Source organism: Channa argus, chromosome 10 (assembly GCF_033026475.1).
Source record: "Channa argus isolate prfri chromosome 10, Channa argus male v1.0, whole genome shotgun sequence".
In the NCBI taxonomy this organism is placed as follows: Eukaryota; Metazoa; Chordata; class Actinopteri; order Anabantiformes; family Channidae; genus Channa; species Channa argus.
The window spans coordinates 10,837,571-10,853,802 of record NC_090206.1 but is presented as its reverse complement, the minus strand read 5'-3'; the positions used below and the strand labels follow the sequence as shown (position 1 = coordinate 10,853,802).

The following is a 16,232-nucleotide window of genomic DNA, read 5'->3' as shown; positions in this document are numbered from 1 at the left end:
ACACACATTTTCATACTGTAGCACCCAAAAGTAGCACAGAGCTCTGTGCTGGGAAAAATCAGAAATATGTTTAACAATATACATACAAGTATATTTGCAATACTGTAGATCTCCATGCACAATGAGTGAAAAATAACAAAAAGGAAAAGAAATTGTGATGTTTTCGAGGAGAACAAAAAATGCATGGTAAAAATGTTGATGAAAGCTGATGTGCAATGAGTGCAAAAGAATGAGCTGAGCAGAAACAATTTATGCACAGTAACACATCATTTTCTCACATAGTTCTCTCACCCAGACAAGTGAGATCATGCAGCATTTACTATACAGTGACATACACTCATACACTCCTGTTACATATTCTGTGAACACCAAATAATTGTATCTCTGTAGAGAAAATAAATTGAAAATTGCCCACAAATTAGTAAATAAATCAACACTTTTTAGTTTACTACACTCCGCTCTGGATAAATAGAGGTGTTGGGGATAGTCAAACCTGCAAAACACATCACGCAGCATAAATTCTATCAGGACCTGAGGAACACAACCTTTCACAGATGCATCACAGTGGCTCTGGACTGATTGGAGTGTCAGTGGGAGGCATTACTCAGGCCTGAGCCGAGCCTGTAAGTGTTGCTGCTGCAAGTGAAACCCACCAGGAGGGCTGGGAGCACTCGTTCTTTGCTCCTCTATCTTATTTTCTCTCTTCGTCTGTACTTCCACCATTTGTCCTTTGCCTCTCACTCCACTGAAAACAGTCAGTCATATGTCCGACATTAAGCGCCCCCAGAACAGGCCATGACACTCTAGAGTGGGACAGGACAAAGGCGAATCGAGATAAGTGTCTGTGGCATTCACTGTGTCAACACTCGGTGAAACATGGTGGCTGTCAGCGGCTATCAGCGAGGTCTGAGGTGGGGGGAACGGGTGACAATGTCCTTATGTGGCAGGACATGACATCCACCCTACTGTAGTGCTCTTGTCAGGCCAAGCTTCACACTTCACTCATGACAAGTCCACTACTGGCCATGTTCACATTTTAGAACTGAATATAGTTTATCTGGAGGTTCAGGGAGGCAGTTTAATTACACAGATCTGTACAGCTGCTTGTGTCATTGTACGAGTCGGTGACAGTATTGTGAATGTCATGAAAATAATATTCACTTTAAACTGAATCAAATGAACTAGCACTGTGTGCAACTCGGCCTTTAAGGGAAAAGGGCTAAAGTGAAAGAACACACAGTCCAATTTTCTATTTAGGACTCACATAAGAAAATGGAAGGAGAGCCTAAAAAAAAAAAATAAAAATAAAAAAGTTGTTGCTATTTTAAGCCTGTGGACTCTCATTGCCTGCACACTATCAGGAGTGATGCCACGGCCAGGAAAGTAGCACCTTATAGTTCCGCAGTGGCATACACAGCACTTGACATTTATAGAGGAATCAAAATCTCAATGTATAGAAACATAGCAATGTTACATGAAAAGAAGTGTGTCTGTGTGTAATGGGAGGGATGACCTTTTGTGAAGGTGAATTCTCTGTATCTGTTGTGTTTGTGTGCTAAATATTATGTTGGCAACAGGGCAGAAAGAATGCAGTCTATATGTGTAATGGACAAGACAGAGAGAAGAAAGAATAGGGTAGAATTTGGCTGAGTAAAATAAAAGGGAAGATAGAAGCCCACAAGGCTATTTGCCAAAGCCCCCTACAGCTGGCCTAGATCTAGATGAGAGGAGGACGTTGCAGAGGTGCTGTCATTCCAAAGATCCAAAGACAGCTGTTTACTCCCTCAATGTAAGAAGACCAAACTTTCAGTCTTTCAGGGAAGCCCCCACTGTCCTTGGTGTGAACCACCAAAGCTGAAGAATTACTGTACAATCCCACTGAGAGGTTGGTGACAACACACCAAAAAACACATTACGGCACACACAGCCAAATAACCCTCTGATCGTGTGCTGCATATGAAAACAGTCAAACTGCCTCAGTAAACTAATTCAAAACCTCCTGCCTCTCCACTCTTGATTTTTAAAAAACAACACGTTTCGATGTGTTTTTTTCCTTGCCAATTATTTTGTACTTAAGAGTAAAGGACAAAGAAAAAAAGATGACACTAACAGTCTGTCTCCCCCATCCTTTTAAATGGTTTAAATGATGCCCTAGTGGATCACCCATTAGCAGCAAAGCTTATCTTGGAAAGACGCTGAGCACCAGCATCCCAAATATCTCCACATAAATGGGCTTCAAGGGGGCAAGATTCCTCATCCCTGCCATTTTAGAGAGAATAGAATAGCTGGAGAATAGAGAGAATAGTGTGTGAATTGCCCCCACTGTCGATTTACCACTCTCCAGGCTGCCTGAGCTGAGCTGAAGGCTTTGCTGGATGGGGATCCAGTCAGGCCTGTGCAATGGAATTAATGGTAATACCCAGGCAGGTGGAGCTCAGCTCTGCTCCCTGGAACAGCAGCGATGGAGAGCCTCTCTGGGGGTGGGGGTATGTGTTGTGTATATGTGTTGTCTTCTTCCGTGCTTCTTTCTGAGCTTGGGAGCAAGCATTGTGCACGTGTGTGTGTATGTGTGTGTGTGTGTGCCTGCTTGACTGATTTAATGAAGGTGGGTGCACATGCCTGAGAGTGTGCACACTCACGCTGGGTGGAAGCATTCCTCCTGATTAGAGCCAGGGTCTTAAAGTGGCAAATGATAAACACACGCACACATCTATTTTTCATCAATGGGAGGGAGCTGAGGCAGCAGTGGCGCAAGACACTTGGATTGGAGTGGGGACAGCTGCCTCCCTCTGCCTAACGTTGGGCACAGTACCTCGGCACCATAGCCATGTTCCACCTGGGAGATTTAGCTCCTGCACAGCCCCACTTCTTCTATTTACATGCCCACCTTTATCTAACAACAGCAGGTATGTGATTGAAAGCTTGCGCTCCTTTTTACAGTGCAATAACAGCCTCTGTAAAATTGAGTCTTGATTGTGGGCTGGTGTAAATCACAGCAACTTGGCCTACACGCTTGTGTTGCTGGAGGGAGTGTTGCATAGAATTTGAATGCGCTTTGGGGGTGCCAGGGGGTTGACTGCTCTTCAGACCGACAGGCGGACACACAAAAGGGAAAGTCGGCATGACACAGGAAGAGACAAACAGACAGAAAGGGTAAGAGGGAGAGTCTTATGGACAGCTAGCAGACAGATAAAGCACATATACATAATATTCCTCACTAAAGGTTTTATTTTGTTCCTCACCTTAGTAGAATATTTAATTGTAAATTTAAACATTACTATTCTATTACTTACACTTCTTTAGCAATGTGACAAATCTTTTATTGTCCCAATAAAACTTAAATCATAATTTATATGGGAGCATATCAGGAGTATTACAACAGGAATGAGGAGAAGCTCAAATATGGTGGCGAGTGGGAGGGAATTAGCCCAGGAAAGACAGATGCCAACTGAGACAGCATGGTAATGTGGGATGAACAGACTGAGAGATGGAGGGGGTTAGGCAGGGAAACCAGAAGAGACAGCAGCTCTCTGAACTGAATAAGAAAATGTGGTTAAGAGATGCATCAGCTAAAGAGTGAAAGAGTGGGAGTTTCTACTTGTCCTTTAACCTGAATACAAATGTTTGACTTTCATCTGTAATTCATGCAGTACATTTAATGCAGACAGGGAGATTGCTACTACCTGCAATAATAGTATAGCCACTTGTGAGAGCAGTAGCATGTAAGGCAGCTCAGTACAAGGACTTAGCGGTTTGTGCAGCGTCCTCAACCATCATTCTGTGACGTAAAAACTCTTGTTACAGAGGTAACCCCTGACAAACAGGGGGACATTGCTGAACACCATTTTTATATGTCAGGCCACGACAGTTCAAAACAGACACATTTCCCAGAACAATGAAAATCTCCTGGATCATGTTTAGAGATTGATGGCCAACTCTGTCACACATGCATTAGTTACAGTGCTGTGGCAGAGATTCTGCTGGGACTGTATTGTGCTTCCACGGTGATGCTCCGTAAATAGCATTAGTTGCGCTCAGTAAAGAAAAGACTTGTCAAATTTTCAGTGAGGCTAGTCTTGCACAACAGCTTGGAGACCAAGCCACTGTGTACACATGCAAAGACTTGCCAGACAATGGGATTGGTGCTTGTCAGCAATTTTGGACAGACTTGGACTACATATACTCACGCATGTGGGCTTGCTTGAAGGAAGACAAACATACACATGTGTGCGTGTATGCGCACAGTCAAGTAGAATACTGAAGGCAATTTGGCTTCAGTTGCACAGCTCACCCTGAGCTTGAATGAGGAAACACCTGTGTGTCAAAGTGGTGCCAAGGCAATGCTTCCTGTTCTGTGATCAAGGCCAGCATGAGGTTTCTTTGTGAGGGATGAGCCCACTGGCAAAGAGGAAGGAGCTTCCCTGCAAAACCTTAAACATCTGGAAAGAACCTTGGCCAATCATCCTGAGCTGGGTCACAGTCCTAGGCAGGATCTGAAGCAATTGTACCAATATTCAACACAAAAAAAGTTGAAAATGAAATGCTATCTCTGTTTTACTGCCAAACAGGGGGGTGAGATGCCCGAAACATGTGTTATGGTCCCAAATAGCTTTGCTTAAGACATAGAGTTTAAGTTGTGTGCTTTTGTTTTTCCAAATGCTGACATAATATGAAAAAAATTACACAGCGTAACAAAAAAAAAATAATTTGTCCATATAAAAAAAAAAGTGGTATAAAACGTGGGCTTTACCTTGATACCCAACATCATGCTTGCATCTCATGCCCTATGGTAGTGAAGGAAAACAAGGGCGGGGCGATATCAGCCAATTTGATTTAGATTCTGAGACTTAAGCCATTTCTGTTGCAGCACAAGGATTGTCTCTTATTCTAATCTCAGCAGAGATCCACCCTGAGCCAGGAATATCCCAAGATAAATATGGAAAGTGAACAATGCGATTGCTGAGCATCAACTTCCCATTTTCTACACCTCTCGCCTCTAATCCTCTCCAGCAGTACTCCTGAACTGCCGCTCCTCATCTAAATCTGCTGGAAGACCTGGGCAACAGTGTGATATTACACTGCTGCTTCACTTTCACTGCCATTTTTCCAAAACTTGAGACACGGTTCACACCACTGCTTGTGTAACATAAAAGTTGCTCAGGACACTATGTGGGGCAATAATTAGATCCCACCTGACTCATTGCTTTAATTTAGACGCTTAGAGGAACAGGGTGCCTCACATTCACTCATACACACTAACGTTTAATCAAACACAACATTGTTTTACATATTGTAATGTGACAAGAGTGATTGATGATTGCATCTGCAAATAGAAACGAAACCAAATCAAGCAAAAATATATATGATCAGCAAACAGTGACTATTTTAGGAAATAAAAATCATGCACCATCTTTGTTCACCATGGAAAATACCTTCATCTTCATCACCGTCGTTATCCGATAAATCCTCGCCCTGTTTTTTTGCATGGACCCCTGTTATTGAGGCAGGCAGAGACATAGAGAGGCACAGGGAAATTCAAAATAGAATATGTGGTAAAAAAAAAAAAAAATTAAATGGGGAGAGAGGCAGCTAAATAAAAAAGCAGGAATCAAGATCAAACGTTAATAATAACTGTTACATTAAATACAAAATGCTCATCAGAAATTGTCATATAAACACAGACAGCATATCTAATAGAAGCAAAATAAACGTTTTAAAAGCTTAAAAAAGCATATTCTTGATTAAAAGACACAAAACACACACTGCAGTAGGGGACCTATTATCCTACTGTAGCATATTTGGAGCAGAGTCATACACAACTGGCATTTTCAGAAAAAATAGGCAACAGCTCCAAAAGAAGTCCTATAGGCTTCTCTAACAACACTATTAGTGTAAAGGATTGTTGCGCAATTGAACAGCCACAGCACGGGATTCCGAGTTTTTACTGCATTCAGGAAATACCCTTTTGAGGAAGATCGTAGTGTGTTTGAATAAGGCTTTGATGTTTTCTCTGGAATATGCACATGACCTCAATTTCTTACTTGGGCATCCAGTTAAAGAGACCATAAAACGCCAAATATATTAACAGAAAACGTGGTGACTGACAAGCTAAAGAATCTAAAGATTAGAATGCAGAAAATGGTTGAAAGAACAGGTACAAGCAAAAGCACACACAGGATTGCAACTTCCCTAGAGGTGCTGAGATTTGAATAAATCACAACATTGCGTGTATCACGTATACTCAGCGATCTGTGCAGTCATTTCAGCTTGTCTTTCTGCCCTAAACAGTAGGTAATGTGCTGCTGCCCTTGTGCTACATGTTAGTATAAAAATCTATCCCCCCAGAGCAGCAGCACATCATGTACAAATATAGAGTACGAGCCCTTCACTTACACAGTTGTATTCTAAGCTGGTTAGACAGCCAGACATGATCTTTTTTATTGCACACTAGCAGCCACTTGATCAGTCAGTCAGTCTGTGTATCAGTGAACCCATTCAGTAGTCTAACGATTTGAAAGACGTGTGGTATTTAGGTAAAAACCAAATGACAGTTTTGGTAATGCTGACCTTTGTAGCACCACTGATTTTTATGAGCATTTCTTACCATAATAAATGTTTTTGATTAGCTTTTGAATTGATTGAATTGATTTGATTGAAATTACCCCAATTACCCACAGTGTTTATCCTGATCCTTAAGTTAACATCTTAAATTATTACATTTTTGTGTTTTGCACCTATTTCCAACATTTACCACAATAAAACAAGATACGCCAGGATCTGGGCAACTTGCCTCCATAGCAAAACAGTTATTGTGGGAAACCCATTTCTCTTTTCATTGTAGTTTTTACAAGATACTTTTCTTTTGCGACCCGCACTACAAATTATAAACTTTTTTTTCAAGGCAACTAAAACCCTGTGAATGTTCGTGATTCCTGGTGATGACTGTTTTGATGTAGTGTAAAGCGAAATCACATGATATCCTTGCAAAGCGAACCACTTCATTCAATAGTTGCAGGTCAGTTAGAGTCAGAGAAAGGCACCATAATGCACATACAGTTTGGACAGAGAAGTCAGAAGCAATGTAACCCTCTTTGACATTAGCAGCTTTTACTTGAATGAATTCACCGCTGTGTATGAATACTCCATCCGTTGTTAATTGATTGATGCAATATATTGCATAATGCAATAGGCTGAGTGTCATGACATTTACTGAGTACATTCAAGCTCTAAAGAGGAGAAGCCTTTTGAATAACCTTGTTCAGGCTGTCTGTCAGTTTTATATAATGGGGTTATGAATAATGCAGTATGTGTGGGCTGCTATATGAGTCTTAGTTATCTAAACATAATCATATGACTGTGACTACTTCATGTCTAAATGCATAAGTATTGTGTCACTCACTGTGTTTGGCAGTAGGAGATTATTCAGCTGATGTTTAGCAGCAGCAAGCTGGGGAAGTTTCTGTGGAAGGTTGTGCAGAAGCGTGAGCAATGTTTTAATTTGTATTACTTAGAGCTGTCAAATGATTACAATTTTTAATCTCAATTAATCACATGACAGTGTGTAGTTAATCATGATTAATCACAAATTAATTGCAAATTTTGTACTTAGTATTTACTGGAAGGATACTTTTCTCCAGTTGTAGTACTCTTACCAACATCGGAAAAGATACACGGTACTGATGGTACAGACTTGGACCTTCTACATAGCCTCCGTTATCTTTTGGTCTACAGTGCTGCCGCCTCACAACTAGAATTTCCCCGATCTGAATTCACCTGCGGCCTTCCTGTGTGGAGTTCTGCACGTTCCCCTCATGGTTACATTGGTTTCCTCCAGATACCTTGGTGTCCTCCCACAGTCCAAAGACATACTTGTTAGATTAATTGGTGACTCTCAATTGTTCGTACAGTTTAAATGTGAATGTAAATGGTTGTCTGTCTGTCTGTCTCGCTGTGTTACGTAGACTGGTGGCCTGTCCAGAGTGCACACTGTCTGTTGCACAATGACAGATAAACAACGTTCACTGAAATAAATAAATACACACTAACCCCTCCTCACCCAGGGGGAGTTAGTGCTTAGTGCTTAGTTGTTAGATATGTTACAGTCTTGTTGTAGTATACTAGCAATTAGCGATGAGACAAACTCCCTGTAGTTAATGTACTGTCATTAATGTGTAATAGATGTACTGTCTGTGAATGGGGGAAGGCGAGCAGAGTTTACATTCCAGTTTTTCTGCAAGTTTATGCTTGTTTTGTGGTTGATTTAATAAACCCCTTTTATTGGATTTTTTTTCCTGTGTGTATAACATTAATCAAACAGAATTGTCGACCTGAGTGTCTCACCTCAGCTGGGCTCTGTCTCCCCACTGCTGCAGCAGCTTCAGCTCCACTGTGAGTGGGTAGGAGCTGCCCTGCCCTCTGTTAGACACAGAGCCAAACAGTGGAGAAAATCCTCACCATGAATACTCTAACTATGACTATACATTCACGGATTTCACTCAATCTCCTAGTGCAAATAAAATACTGAGAATTTGTTTGGCATGCCTGCTTGGAGGTAAAAGACTTGACAGGTGTGCTTCAGTACTTTGTCTTGTAAACCTGTTGGCTAATTTATTCACAATGTATGAAGTTTTTTTTCTTTTTTTTAAATATAGCTTAGCAACATTTTTTCAGCTATATTTCCACATATATGTACATATTTTGGCTAATGATTAGATATTTTGAAACTTCTGGATCTCTACCATGTGGACTCAAGTTAGGTAAATTAAATGCTTTAGTGCCTTCGCACCTTGTACTGTAAACATGTTCAGACTGAAAACAAAGCTACTTGCAATGGAACAATGGAAGTGTGAGCATTGACTGGGGCTGGATGTGTCAGATACCACTGGATTTGATGAAAAATGAGCTTGTGATGCTAGTTTGGAAAAGATGTGAGTATGAAGGTTTACTGAATGTCAAAACACTCAACAGTGATCACTAACAGTGTTAGGAAGGTCTGAAAAGTTGTCACAGTAATCTATAAATACTGTATGTTTTAGTTGCTCCCAAACATAATAGCTCCAATTCAACAACTTTCTGAATGGTTGGTTAGTAATTACAGTTGTTTTGGCATCCCTGGTGCTGCTAAAACCAGTTTGATTATTGAGTGACAGAGCCTTAGACAGGCATAGACTGAATTGCAGGTGTTGACAGGAAAGCTCTGTCACTTTGAATCGTGTTCTGTGTGCTTGAGTCTTTGTGTCTTTGTGTGTTAAACGCTGTATCTACTACAGCAACTGCAACCTTGTGACATCTGCAGTGACTCAGCAGGGGAGCCTACATGTGACCTTGAATCTCTTTCACTGCAACATCACTTTAAGAGTGTCATATAAAACAATAAGCTGATGTGTTTTTGTTTTTTTTTTGCCAAGGTGGCCTCCAGAAGATGACATCTGCATGGCTTGGCATCTGGAATAACATCTATTGTTCATGTTTCTTTTTAAGCAAAATACCGTACAAACCTGTCACATTTCTCAAAGCATTTTCAAAGAAATTGAATGTGAACAGTTTGCTTGTTGCATAAAGGATATTAGAATTTAACATTTTAACAGAATGAAATTGCAAACAAACAACAGTTTAGTAGTTAGCTGTAGAGTTTTGAATGAATTAAACCAAAGCATACACACACACAAACACACACACATTTAGCTTACATACAGATACAGAGAGTGCTCTCAGACTCTAGAGACTTCTTGACTGAATCCACACTGAATCACTCAATACATCGTGGAAAGGCTGAATGTTAACTGCCTTACCTTTGCTGGAAAAAGGTTTGCTGACAATAGATGGGCCTTGGAGTTAAATATCAGAAAGGTCAGAATGTGGAAAGGGACTTAGTGAAATGTGAAATGTTGCAGCCTTGACAATTTGGAGCAGTTATATTCAGTCTCTAATTCTCAGGTGGCCATTTTACTCTTTCAGACTGCCCAGATCTGTCTCTCCTCCTGTCTTTCTGCTCGCCAATCTTCTCTCTCTCTCTCTCTCTCTCTCCCTCTGTTTGTCTCCATCTCTCTCAATCCGTCTCCTAGTGTTGAGTTAAGGAACAGCTTGGGAGGGACACATGAGAGAGAATGATGGAGAATGCAGCTAAAAGGTTAAGGAGGCTGTAATCCTGTAGTAAAGGACAGCCAAAACTCACACTGCGCTTCAGCTGTTCCCTGAATAAAAAATAACAAATAAAAGGCGGCCAAGTTGTCTTTGTACTCATCTACAGCCCAATAATGGAAAGAGACGTGGTTAACAGAGACCACAGGCTCCATATAGTGGAGGCAACCTAACACAATGCGGTGTCTTACCTCTATTTGTGATCCCTAATGAACAATACATTCCCACACTGATTGAAAAAGACTACACTGCACAAATATCTTATTATTCTGAATACTGATATTATTTTAATAAGTGCTGCACCACAGTTGTATGTGTATCATTGCTGATTGCAGCCTTATTCAAAGTCAGAACAATGGAGGTATGTGGACTCCGATTGGCTCAGGGAATATGACACACTTAAAGCAGGAGAAATATTTCAACAACTCAAAAATTAACCTCACAACTTTGCACAGAGGTGAGTAAAGGTAGGAGATTTTAATTTGTTTTTACCAGAATTGTCACGTAAAAACAGTTTTTTCACAAGTAGGAGAAATGTTTTTGTGAGTGTTGTTTGTATTGTGCATGTGCGCACGGACGGCCATCCTGCTGTGGTTTCACACTATATTACTGACAGCTGGTGGCAATAACACATCAAGAACTGTGACAAAACACCAACATAGGTACTAAAGCAGAAGACTGCAGGCAAACATGGATGTAAGCAATTTGCAATTGAAAATAATAAAATTCAGCTTTGTGAAAAAAATAATGGGGTTGACATACAGTCCAACATGTCTGTTAAACCTCAAGGATGCAAGCCACATGTTTTGGGAATGAACGCCTGAATGTAGGCCAAACTTTGTCTGTTCATAAGCAAATCTACAGGGTAACTTTTTCCTCATTGTTGCTGTCAATATCACTGACAGGTGGATCATTATTAATGCCTGAAGTTTGGCAAAACAGCATTAACATGCACAGATTCACAATCCTCATGTTTTCAAACATACCGAAGATGTTGAGCTGAATTGTACAACATATGTTTTCAGGTGTAACCATAAAAACATGGGTGTGAATTATCCACAGCACAAGTGTTTTCCCCTTTAAAGAGGCTTCAGAACACCACAGGCTGTGTCCTCTTTTTTCTTTTAGTTTGGGATAAACAAAGAACAGAACAGAGATATTGAGCCTTGAAATGACTGTGGATGCACATCAGCAGGAGGCCTCTGAATAGGAACTTCCTGCCTAGGTTGTGTTTTGCATCTCAATTTAGTGTGACTGGATCTGCTGCTCCCTGGTTACAGCCTTCACTCACTGGGGTTATGAACTGCCCCAGACAGATGATCTTAGAAGATCATAGAAGTAATTTCTTTCAAACAAAGAGGGACATCTGCTCTGTTTTCAAATCACACAAGCCAATATTTGTTCTTGTCTTCTTGGAAAGTTTCGGCCCTGTCTTCTCGGAGTACAGATTTCCTCAGCAGCATGCAGGGAGTGGCCCCTCCCTCCCCGAGGCACGGTTAAGTCGGCCAACCAACGGGATTACCGTGGTGCATTACTCTCTGCCATGGCCCAGGCACAGTGTTCCCAAGGTTGGGGCTCTTTCGCAGTTTCAGCAGCTCTCTAGCATCTGGAGGTCATCTGGTAAGAGGAGAAAATGTCCAGTGTTTCTGCCGGGGTACTTAATCTACAGGTTTGGCAACTGATCTGGCTGTTCAGTACTGGCACCGGCCTACGTAACACATGGCAGCCTGCTGTCTGTGAGGGCTGCATAGGAATGATAGCTGAGTGGTCCAAATCAAGCCAAAACGTACAACAGATTTCACTGCACTTATCTCAAATAGACTCATGATGAGGGATGAATTTAGGAGTCAGGAAGGTTGATCTCAGAGTGTCTCTCAGAAGCAGTGTTACTCAGAGAGACTAGTGTGAAGGACTCCAAGGACAGACTTTACAAGCGGGTTACAAGCATTGAAAGAGACATGCTGTAAAACCCTGTAGAAAATAATGTGCATATTATATAAACAGGCAGAATGCAGAACAGTGTGTGCACCTCATCACTAGGACCCAGCCTCAGTGAGGATCTCATCAAAATGATTTGATTTGACAGATCTCTTTTCAGCTTGTCAATCAATTTTACAATGTAAACCTCTTTTAAAGATAAAGATTGACCTCATCAGGGTTTGTCCTCACAAAAATGACCCATCTCAACCAATTTAAGCACACTGACACTGAATATTGCTTGGCTGTGTCCCTGCACATCATTACCCGTCTCTTCACTCCATTCACTCTGACTCAGGGCAGGGAAATGACTGAGTGATATAACCAAGGCTCTAATGTCTCTGTCACTGCTGCTATGTGCACATCGTAAGGCCACTTTAGAGAGAGGTGGGCTAAAATGCTGATGTTAGACCCCCTCCACACAACCTCAGTTACCATCTGCTCAGATATCTTGGATATGTGGTGCTGTGTCTAGAAGAAGGTATTTATGGCTTGACATTCACTAGCCACTGTGGCCAGTAGTTTTCCAAAGTAACTAGCCACTTAGGATTTACACTGGCTACACTTTTAAGATACTTATTGGGAAAGAGAATTCCAACCACAAATGAAACCAGTTGTCAAGGCCTGGAGGTATTCTTTGATTTACGTTTTAGCCAGTGTAAATATAAAAATGCTTCTGAACGAATAGAAAAGTTGTGTGTAGTCAAAATAATTCACACAACACGCCCGAGTAACAACCAACCATACTGGGGAAAAAGGCACAGCTTCAACAGTTTTGTCTTAAACCAATTTTTTTTTACCACGTGTGCCTTTGATCTTTTGTTAGGGTACTAGTGTGTGGTTTAAGAGCTTTCATCCTCTTTAATAAAAGAAAATGAGACACATTTTTGATATCAGTGCATCAAATGTTTTCCCTGCAAAATTCCCACTACGATGCTAACTGAATAGGATCTAAAGGAAAGATTTCCTCAGTTGTAAGATCTAAATGTATCTTTTAAAACAAATTCTTAAAGTATATGTTAACACTCTTCTAATCGGAATGTCTTCTGTAATTCTTTTATTTTTACGCAGTCAAATGTGTATGAATCATTGGAACCTCTTGCCTCTTAAAACACAAGAATGTAAATCATGTGTGATGCATTTTACAGGGTTCAGGGGTGAAGTGTTTTTCTCACTTAAAAGACATCACCAATCCAACAAAGGTGCTTCATGCTAGGTATGAGGATATAGTCTGTCACAACTGCAAACTGTTGCTTGGCAACAATCCCACAACCATTTCATCAAGAGTGAAAAACTGAAATACATGTTTTTTTTTTTTTAATTAATCGCTGCTCAGAGGAACCACATTCATAAAGATACAGTTTGTAAAGTTTATAGTAGAGATGTTATTATAATTGGATGTGCACAGTGTGTATGACTCTACTGCATTACACAGGTTTGTAAACATGTAACCCTATTAGAATTTACAACTTTATGGAAAAGGTCTAACTATGGAAATGACACCAATTGAAATCTGAAATGAGAGAATGAGGGAATGTGTTTCTCAATTCTTTCCAATTGTGTCAACCAAAACCAAAATGTGCTTTAGAGGTTGTTTTTTACATTGCTTAAGAAGGACACATTATGCTTAATTTTAACTGCTAATTCAACAAAAGCCAAGAGAGAGCAGTTGCTATTAAAAAAGAAAAAGCTTGACTGAAAGCTTTAAAATTGCAACTTTCATGTTTATCGCAATAGAAGAATGTGTCACAAAACCAACATATGATATGTATGATAAACCATTTTCTCATTACCAATCATGAGGAAGATAATTGAAAAATTCCAAGTGGAAGGGGAATATTAAAGAGATATTTCTGTGTATATTTCACAACTGGGACTAATTCAGAAGCAAAAGTGCCTGGAGGGGCAGTCTGTCTCGAACACAATTGGTTTACAAAAGCAGAATATACAAGTGTACTAGCACAGAGTGAGGCCAATAGCTGCTTCCTGCATCTGTGGAAATCAACAGCAGAGGTCTCTCAGCTGAAACTGAAGCTTTACTGTGGAACAAGATATGCTCAGGATCACAGTTTTGAGGCTACTTGGGAGGTCCTCTAGTGCCTTCAGGCAGGCTTAGAAAATTTGAAAAATTACTCTGTTTTTACCAACAGTGAGATTTTAGCTGTGGCTAATGAAATTGGATTATGTTTTTCCATTGTGGAGTGTTTGAGCATTTGCCGCATGGGCAGATGAAACATTTCATGCCAGTGAAATACTCCACTACCTCTATTTCAACCTACACTGCTTATAAATTTAAGAGAAAGGTGGCCGACCACTTTTCTATGTAAATGTAATCATTGTCAGGGACTGTGATACTTACTTCGTGTTTGACAAATACTCCCAATAAGCTTTTGTCTTACATGCTGTCAGAGCAGACTGTAACATGACTTAAGTTCTATGCATACTGAGTCAAAAAATGTTTTATTCGTTTTTCACAATAGCACTCATGCTTCTGATTTAATCAACAGTTGCATTTACCCTATACTTACAGAGTAAAAATTATTACTTATTATAAACTTTAAACATAGTATAATACTATATAAACATGAACAAGTAATACAATAAAGACAAATAATGAAGAAAACACGTTATTCTTAGACATCAAAATCCCTTGGTTGACAAAGCTTCATTATTTCTTCAGGGACCTGGATATTTACTCCTTGACACACACTCTCATGGTAAAATCACGCAACAGCATGTATACACACAAACACTCAGATTCAACACAGGACAACCACTCACTCATCTCTCACACCCATGTCAAGGTTGATCTGAAACACAAGTCCCATGTTCATCCCAATTAGCACTTTGATTTAGGAGTTGACAGGTGGTGATTTTGGCGGCTTTGGAAGGATGCTCCCATCACTCTCATCTCTTTTTCACTCTTTCAATTCCTCTCTTTCGCTCCGTGGTGGCTTTTTTTAAAATTTTGTTTGTTTTACATACCTCCTTTTCTACACATTTTCTTGTTGGGTTTCCTGGCACATTCCTTGGATATTCTTTTGACTGTAAAGTGAATGGAAAAACTACAAAATAACAGAGAGCTCTGGAAAAAATCGCATGTGACATGCAACAACTCAAATTGAGTCAGTCTCCCTCTTCACCCTTTTTCCCTGTTTCCCCACCCCCACCCATCATCAACAACAAGAACAACAGAGGACCTGTTTAGAAATCGACTGGGTGTTGCTGCAGAAATATTCCAAAATGGTGGAATGAATTTGCTGCATCCTGGGACACAGGAAGCCCATATTAACATGCACTTCTATTTAAGACCCATTACAGCCACACAGAAGACAGACAGGCTACATTTTACGAAGTTTGGCAATTCACAATCTAATCTGATAGATGGAAGTGTTATTTGACGTCGCCTATTTGACTCTCAGAGCACTTAACATTTCAAGCCCATTTTCCTGTGTGGGTCTCCTTCAAATGGTGCAATAATGGGGCCCATTTAAGATATTCAGCAGCTAGAAATCTAAAACTTTTTAGGACTTTTAGTCATGGCAGAGCCCAATCCCTGTTTGCCTTTTGCACAAAATCTGCACTCAAATTTTGTTTTGTGCAAGGACAAACTAGATACAACCAGGAGAGTAAAGGGTCTTACATAGGTCAGGCTGATGCCACAGGCCTCTCATGTACCAGACAGAATATTTCACCAACCCTACAGCAGTAGATCATTCACTTATGAGACAGGCTTCTAATCACTAATGGCTAATATCCCCAGAACAGTCAAGACAGTGAGGGCAGGAAGGTGCACCAGGTATTTCCAATCTGTTCAATGTACAATTAGATTTCTTTTTTCTTTTTTTATTCAAACATATTAATAAGTCATTTTGTCATCAAAAGAGGAACCTCTAACAGTGGCATGGAAGGGGAGAGTTGATGAAAAGACTAAATGAAAGATCAAGTCAAGATGGAAGCTTATGATGATGGACACGGACACAGCATGCGCCAGACAACAGGTCATGCTCTGCGCAAAATACTGAGGTGACACAACATTTCAGAGAAAAGACAGAAAGGAGGAGAGTGACAGAGGAGAAAAGAAAGAGAGTCTGGGTTTCATCCTGTATACTCGA

The 16,232-nt window shown here is 40.4% G+C and overlaps 1 protein-coding gene across 5 annotated transcripts in view; it reads right to left on the bottom strand.

The window, feature by feature from the left end:
• The window catches only part of LOC137134110 (neuroligin-3), a 113,578-nt gene that overhangs the window by 74,500 nt on the left and 22,846 nt on the right, over nt 1–16,232 (bottom strand). Inside the window, exons 1-3 of one of the 5 annotated variants that reach the window (XM_067518595.1) lie at nt 7,653–16,217; nt 7,400–7,459; nt 5,433–5,492 (exon numbers count right to left, since the gene is read on the bottom strand). The exons of 1 other annotated variant lie outside the window; for it this stretch is intronic. Coding sequence is in view for 2 of the 4 variants with exons in the window: in XM_067518592.1 (XP_067374693.1) it covers nt 5,433–5,492; nt 15,103–15,162 (120 nt within the window). In the remaining 2 variants the exon portion in view is untranslated. Of the gene's footprint in view, nt 1–5,432; nt 5,493–7,399; nt 7,460–7,652; nt 16,218–16,232 lie in introns of those variants that run through there. 3 more of the 5 variants (XM_067518592.1, XM_067518596.1, XM_067518593.1) reach the window with 3 other exon arrangements.